At 25.1% G+C, this 7,890-nt stretch overlaps 1 protein-coding gene across 1 annotated transcript; it reads left to right on the top strand.

Annotated features, from left to right (window-relative positions):
• Nucleotides 1–158: 158 nt before the first annotated feature.
• LOC117169559 (UPF0193 protein EVG1 homolog) lies at nt 159–7,890 on the top strand. Its single transcript, XM_033355986.1, has 5 exons — nt 159–379; nt 538–662; nt 3,352–3,448; nt 3,918–4,061; nt 7,616–7,890. Exons 1-5 carry the CDS (start codon nt 283–285, stop codon nt 7,825–7,827), a joined length of 675 nt encoding a protein of 224 aa, XP_033211877.1. The 5' UTR covers nt 159–282; the 3' UTR covers nt 7,828–7,890.

The following is a 7,890-nucleotide window of genomic DNA, read 5'->3' on the forward strand; positions in this document are numbered from 1 at the left end:
TTTCAGTGACTGTGAAAAAATTTTGCGAACCGGGAATTTTTTTATTTGATTAAAACGGCGGGCACCCTGCAATCGAATAAATTTGACTAATCAACTGCTAAGGGTCGCCATAGAAACGCAATGTGACTCTTTATGTCTTCTGTTCTAACCACGATAACCATATTTGAGTGAACTCTTATTTCATATAAAAACTGTAATTAATTTAATTCAATACCTACACCATTTATTTATTTACTGATAAATCACTTTATAGTATTTTTTACATAAAAAATTAAACTAATCATGGAACGAAAAACGCAGAGGGTTGGAATCGGTTTGGGTGCGTTTCACAACCCTCCAAGGGCAAAATATAGCGAAGAGACGAGAAACTTGATAAAAGGTATTTTATACTTTTTATAACCTTATATAGCTAGGTTAATATTAAAATTTTTTAATTAATATCTCAGTGGCCTAAAGAAGGCCCTTTATCAATTTCAAAACTTAATTATCCTTTCACTTGCTCATTTTAAAATTGTAAACATTAAATTTTAATTCTAGAATTAATGGAAGAGTCGAAGCTTAGTATGATGCAGAGAAAATCAATTCAAAACGTTGTGGATCGTGGGGAGCCCTTGCCCCTTCATAAGCCTAGTGTAAATAAGAAAAAAGCGAACGAACCTGAAGTAAATTTAAATTATATATTCAGTAGGGTGATTCATTTTATAAGGAAAAAAAAATAATTTTCGAATCTGAAGACGCACGCTAGCTAAGTTGTGCCTTTTTAATGAACAATAATAAAAATCGGATATAATTTAGGGGACGTCTATCTGAGTTTGAAAAATACATGTGGTGTGACTCATTTGTATAGAATATAATGAGTAAATTAAAAAGTTATTTATCACAGAAAAATTTGAAAAAAGAGAAAAATTTATTTTCCTTAAAAATGAGTTTAACAATTTTTATTTAATTTAATCTATTACATGCAGTTTTAATACATTGAGAATTTAAAAAAAGAAAAAATATTCAGGGTGATATTCAGTTTCGCGATTTTATTATAAATCATTTTTTTTAGTTTTCACGTATTCAATTAATTTTTATAATTTAGAAAGCTTTCGCAAATTAGATTACAAGACAATTAAATTAAATAATTAAATAATTCGAAACAAATTTTTATTTTATTTTCTAACACTCAAATTCAGTGCAATAATACGGTAAAATTGATGTGACTACTGTAGTAAATTCCATTTAAACAATTACAACTTCTTAACTTTTTTTAGTAAAGATATAGTGACTAGATATAGTAAAAAGTGACGGATTTTGAACAAAAATTGTAAATATTCAAGTGGATGTTTATTTTTGAACTATAAAGGTAAATTTTTAACAAAAATTATGAGTCCTTAACAAGAATAATTGAATTTTCAATTAATATATATGAATTCTCATCAAAATAGTTAAACTTTTCACTTAAAAATATCATTCTTTTAAACAAAACAAGGAATATTCAAATTTTCAATTAGAAAATTTATTTTCAAATAAACTGATTAATTTTCAACCAAAAATATTCCTTTTGCGACCAAATAGATTAATTTTTTCCATAAAAGGCAAATTTTAAAAAACATGAATTTTCACCTTATGAAATAAATTGTCAACCAAAACTTGAACAGTTAAATTTGTAATAAGGAAATTTAATTTTTACGATAAATTTTTAACTTGGATTATATTGAACGTTAAAACAAAAAGATTAATTTTCAACTAAATTTATGAATCTTTAACTAAAATAATTGAATTTTCAACAAAAATATTATTTTCCACCAAGAAGGATCAATTTCTACCAAACAATACTATTTTTTTACAAGAGACATGAAACAGTTTAATTCTGAATTAAAAAAGGTCAATTTTCATCATAAAATGAAATAGTTAAATTGTCAGTTACAAAAATTAATTTACAACCAAACGGATGATTTTTCAACTAAAAGAATAAATTTTCAACTGGAATAGTTGATTTTTGAACTAAAAAGATAAATTTTCAACCAAAAGGATTAATTTTTAACAAAAGAGATTAGTTACTAGTAAAAAGACGAATTTTAAACTAAAAAAGATTGTGAAGCAACATTTGGATAGTTAAATTCTGAGTTAAAAAAATTAATGTTCAACCAAAGAGATGAATTGTAAACTGAAATAATGAAATTATTTAACTGGAGCAGTTACAAATTCAGTTTAGAATAAATAATTTTCGAACAAAAAAATTAATTTTCAGCAAAAAAAAAATTTCTATAAAAATATATAGTTTTTCAAAGAAATAGTTAAATTATAGTCCAATTCTTAATTAAATTTATAGATTTTCGACCAAAAAATTTATTTTTAACTAAAGAGATGAACTTTAAAATGAAAAATGAAATTTTCATTTGAAATAAGATGAATTCTAAACGACAAATGTATTAGTTGGTATTTAAAAGAAAAAATATTTTCATCATAATTACTTAAATTCAACTAAAAAGACGACTTTTAAACAGAGTTTAATTTTTAACTAAGAAAGATGTTTCAGTCAAGGGAGAGAAAAAATTGCAAACAAATTTTTAAATTTTCCAGCAAAAAGTTTAATTTTTAACCAAGGAAACTGATCCCTCGCAGAAAAACAACGAATTTTCAACCAAATACAAAAATTCTCAGATACAAAAGATAAATTATTTATCAATCATAAATTAAATAGTTAATTTTCAGTTAGAAAAATTAGGGTTCAACCAAAAAGATCAATATTCAACTAAAATGAGAGAATATTTAATTGGATTAGTTATATTTTCAGTTTAAAAGAATTTTCAACTCAGAATTACTGATTTAAAAAAATAGTTCCTTTTTAAACAAAGTGACGAATTTTCATCTAGGAGGATAAATCCTTAACTAGAGTAATTGAATTTTTAACCAAAAAGATTAATATTCAACAAAGAAGATTATTTTATGCTAAAAAGGACGAAATTTCAGGGAAAACAGTTTCGATTTTAATTTTTCTACCAAAAATTGAATAGTTAAATTTTTAGCAAACAAAAAATGAATTTTTCAATTAAAGAGAGTTTTTTAATTTTATATTGATTAAAAAAAAAAATATATATATATATCCACGCACTTGAAAAGAAACCTGGACTTCAAATAGATATCCCGAAATATGCAGGTTTTTCCAGACATATCATGTCCAATTTTGAATTTTAAAAAATTAGTTGACCAGAAGGGTACAATACTATAATTCTAGTGTGCCTATTCAAATTCGAAAACCTATTTTTTAATCATTTTAATATTTCGAAAAATAACCGCGTGACCATTGTTATCGATGAAGAAAGTATTAATTCATTTAATAAAAAAATATATTTTTCGCTTTAGGTCATGTATCCCAGTATTTGGAAAAAACGTTCACAAGATATGATGATTGCCAGTGGTGCTTATGAAAGGGAGCAATATAGAAGAACCTGTCCTTTAGGTATAAATTGTGTAAATTAAAAAAATATTATAATATTGTAAAATACACTCCAGTTCCCATAGAAACCGGTCCAGTTTTTCAATTCCTAGAACAACTGGCCCATGCGGTTTCTCAGCTTCAGGGGCGGGAGGCGGTTACGCCTTCGGAGGGGCCGCAGTGCGCGAGTACTCAGTCGAGTGTATTGCGCAATATTATGCATTCGAATAGGAAACGGTTCAGGTGGTCCTAACCGTTTATATTTCGAGTTTCCAGTTTAGTAACATGGCCAGTGCAAAGCAACCCCTGAAAACGTTATTATATGGGACTTGGTGTGCAGTAAAATAGGTTTATATTGCTTTAATGTTAGATTTAAAATTATTTATTAGAAAATTAATTACATTTTTGATTCTGGAAACAGAAAACGAAAAGGTTTGTCAAATTTTTATTTTCTGTATAATTTTGCAAATTAAGATTCAAGTTTTCTGTTCAGTTGATATGGAGAAACAAAAACGTCATCTAGCATATATGATGGCTTTTGGAAAAGATATGCCACCCACTCCAACAGGACCTAAAATTCTTCACCAGGGTAGAAATCGACCCCGTACACCAGATGAGAAAGAAGTTTTTCAGGAACGTAAGTATACATAATAGTAATTTATACCTAAATACAAACGTTTAAAATTAAATAACTGAAATTTGAAATTTTTTTATAAATCAGAAACTCTCTAAATTGAATGATTTTAAACTATAATTTAGAAAATAGGACAATTTCAAAATTTTAAGATTAGAATCAGATATAGATTAATTAATTAGATTATTTAAAATTCAAAGGAATTTAAATTGTATTATTTATAATTAAAAGCATTAAAAATTAAAGATTTAAAAATTGAAAACTTAGTCAATTAGAAATTTAAACTTAATTAATAATTTGATTAAAATTTGACAATTTAAATTGAAAACTAAAAATTGAATTTTTCACAATTCCTATTTCTTTGATTCTGAAATTCCAGACTTTTTTGATTGATTTTACATCAAAATATTACAATTCAACATTAAAGTTGATTGGAAACATTTTTCTAAGATTAAAAAGTTAAATTGCCCTCATTTTCAGCGTTGAAAATGGAATAATTTTCAATTTTAATCCTTTTAAATTGCATTATACTAACAAAACCTTTAAAAAAATTTTAATTTAAGTAGTTTAAAAATATAACAAATTTTTATTGCTTATTATACTCTTCAACACTCAAATATTTCAAATTTTATTGCAAAATAAAAATTTATGAAAGAGAAAAATTGAAAATTTAGCGTTTAACATGAAAGTTGTAATTATTTTTTAATTTATCTGCTTCTGATTCCAAATGGAGTGAAGATGGAGTAGGATCTTTTTTTCAAGAAATAATTTGAATATATTATGATTGTAAATATTCAAAATTAAGTAAATTATTAAATAACTCATGTATTAATTTCAGATAGTTTATTTAAAAATTTAAAAATTGATCTATTTATTCTTGAAATCTCCAATACAAGTATTGAAAAATTTGAAATGATATGTATATTTTATTAAATCTTCAACTAAAAATTCAACAATTTTAAGATATTGCATTGAAAATTAAAAATAAAAAATAAAATAAAAAAAAAGATCGATTTCGATTTGATACTGTACAATTTTGAAAATTTTTTAAATATTCAAAATTGTACATTCATGAAATTATAAAATCCTGGATACAAAAATTCCCGAATAATAAAATTTCCCAAACAGTTTATAGTTTATAACGAATTTATAATATTGCCCTATTTGAAAATACTTGAATAATAAAATTCCCGACAGTTTATATTAAAATATTACCGAATTTCAAAATTGTCGAAATATAAAAATCCTGAATTGGAAAAATCCCAAAAAATAAAATTCCCGAACAGTTTATAATATCATCGAATAGAAAAATTGCCTTCAGTTTTTGATTTTACCAAATTTGAAAATTTCAGAATAATAAAATTTGCGACAGAAAATTTCCAAATTATAAAATATCCGAACTAGAAATTTTCCGAATTTATAAAATTAAGAAATTGTCATTCAATAAATATTATTTATTTATAAAAAACAATAATCAAATGTTTTTATCAAAGAAAATTTTTATTTGATGTTTAAAGTTCTCAAAGTTATTTTTTTAATTAAAAATAACAACAGTATAAAACTGAATTGAAAAATAAATTTATTTAATTCAGAACATATTTATCTCGAAATTCATTTATTTATTTTATTTTTTCAAATTAAAAATTAGATTTACGAGATCGCATTATGTAATTTTTTAACTACATACTATGAATTTTTTGAAGCAACGTTTTTTATCCAGAAATCTAATTTTTTCCATTATTATTATTTTAAATTTAAACAATAATTTGTAAAAACTTCAAACATTAAAAAAATGTCTTTCATTATATTTAATTATTGTACTTTTTGAAAAGAAAGTAATATCGATTAGAAAACAATTTTTTCAATTGTTTAAATTCGGGATTTTTCTAGATCGGATATTTTATAATTTGGCAATTTTCTGTTAGCAATTTAATTATTCGGGAATGCTCCAATTCGATAATACTATAAACTGTTCGAGAACTTTTTTGTTCTGAAAATTTCCAATTCTGGATTTTTGTATTTCAGCAGTTTTATAATTTTGGGAATTTTACTTTTTGAAAATTTTACAGTGTCAGGAATTTTATTTTTCAGGATTTTTCAGTCATACAGAATTATAAATAATAATTCAATTTTCAATTCCCTTCACTGTTCAAAAGTTTAATTTTTTACTTGCATGTTGTATTTGCAACAGTTGAAAATTCAATTCAATTAACTAATCTTTTGTTCGAAAATTTTATTTTATAGAATTTTTAATCTGTTTGTTTAAAAATGCAATTGTTTGATTGAAAATGGTACTATATTATTCAAAATTTATTTTATTTGGTTAAAAACTTTCTACTCTAACTTAAAGTTAAACTATTTTATTGTTTATAAATTGGTGTTAGGGTTTTGGGCAGATATTTAATTTTTTAAAGTATTGTTTAAATATTTATAATTTTGTACTATATTCAACATATTCTATTTTTAACATATTCCAAGAAGAAGAGATTTTTTTATTCAATAAGAAACATGTTTTTTTCTGTTAGTAAAATTTGAATATAGCGGCTTGTCGCGGCATTTTTATCCAAACGCATAGATTGGTTAAATTGGTGTGACATCATTCCTCGCGGGAAAATTCAAACTACCTAAATTATGCAAGTTTTGTTTTTGTAATAAAAACGGTTAATAAACTTGCATTTTAATATATAAATATCTCTTAACGGCAATACATCTAAGTGATCTCACATCTACTGGAATGTAACAAAATAGACGTGAACTAGATTTTTTTTAAAGTATTTGAAACAAAACAAAAAAATTCTTTTCTCAATAACGTTTTTCACTGCTTCCAGTTTCTAAAAATATTTCGGTAAGAAGGCTTGCATTAAAAAGTATTAGATAATGTCATGCATTTAGTGGTAGCGTGAAAAATTTTGCATAGTTCTGGATTCCTTTTTTGTCCTCCCGTTTGCCACAAAGCAACCTAGAAATAGAAAAATTATAATCCCTTTTAATTTAGCATATTTCGCTAACTTTATTTACAGTTTTTCGAATAATAATGAGGTTAGCAGCTATTGAAACCATATCTTCGATCATTTTACGATATCAGGATTCACTTTCGAACAAATGGCTGTGGTAAAAATAATTTTTTGAATTTTTTATCATGAATTTATATTTTTATGATCGATTATACTTCAACAAAGAGATGTATTCTTGATTATAATTCTACTATTGGTTTTGCCAATTTCGTGCTTTTGGAGCGCGTTCTAATGCTTCAAGCCAAAATTGTCTTATTCATTTTAATACCGTTTAATGCAAGCCCCTACCGCGACCTTCAGGTTATTTTTGCCAAGCGCCATTCATTAGCTGCCCTATTCTTATATCGATGAGGGCGCTGTAAGCAACTTTTTCTACTGCGCATGTGCCGAAAAGCGCGGAACAATTTGAAATCAATAAATACTATTTTATTAAACATCCCCATTATATTTAAGATTTAAAATAATTTCATTCTGGAAAATATTTTCTGTGTTTATAAATCAAACTGATATATTTTCATGAAGCAACGTGATTTTCAATTTTAGTGGTGGAAGGTATTCGGGAAAGAATTGAATTTTTGAACGACATGGAAGCCTTGGGACGAGGAAAGAAATATCGTCCAATAATACAACAAGAGATTGCCCAGAAACTTCGTTTAATCGAGAATCGACCTACAGGTCTTGAAAAGGAGTTGGCAAAATTAAAAAATGAAAGACCAACACCTAAACCTTATCCTTTGGGAGATCTAGCTATATGATAATGATACGTATATTTATTTATTTGTTTTATAATCGTTCTCTTCTTGTGTTAGATTTACTAC

Source organism: Belonocnema kinseyi, chromosome 3 (genome assembly GCF_010883055.1).
Source record: "Belonocnema kinseyi isolate 2016_QV_RU_SX_M_011 chromosome 3, B_treatae_v1, whole genome shotgun sequence".
In the NCBI taxonomy this organism is placed as follows: Eukaryota; Metazoa; Arthropoda; class Insecta; order Hymenoptera; family Cynipidae; genus Belonocnema; species Belonocnema kinseyi.

Excerpts from the sequence above, each read along its gene's own strand:
- LOC117169559 (XM_033355986.1), top strand. The coding sequence starts at position 283 with ATGGAACGAAAAACGCAGAGGGTTGGAATCGGTTTGGGTGCGTTTCAC. Across the intron at positions 3,449-3,917 it reads TAGAAGAACCTGTCCTTTAG|TTGATATGGAGAAACAAAAA; the intron begins GTATAAATTGTG and ends TTTTCTGTTCAG. Across the intron at positions 4,062-7,615 it reads GAAAGAAGTTTTTCAGGAAC|TGGTGGAAGGTATTCGGGAA; the intron begins GTAAGTATACAT and ends TTTCAATTTTAG.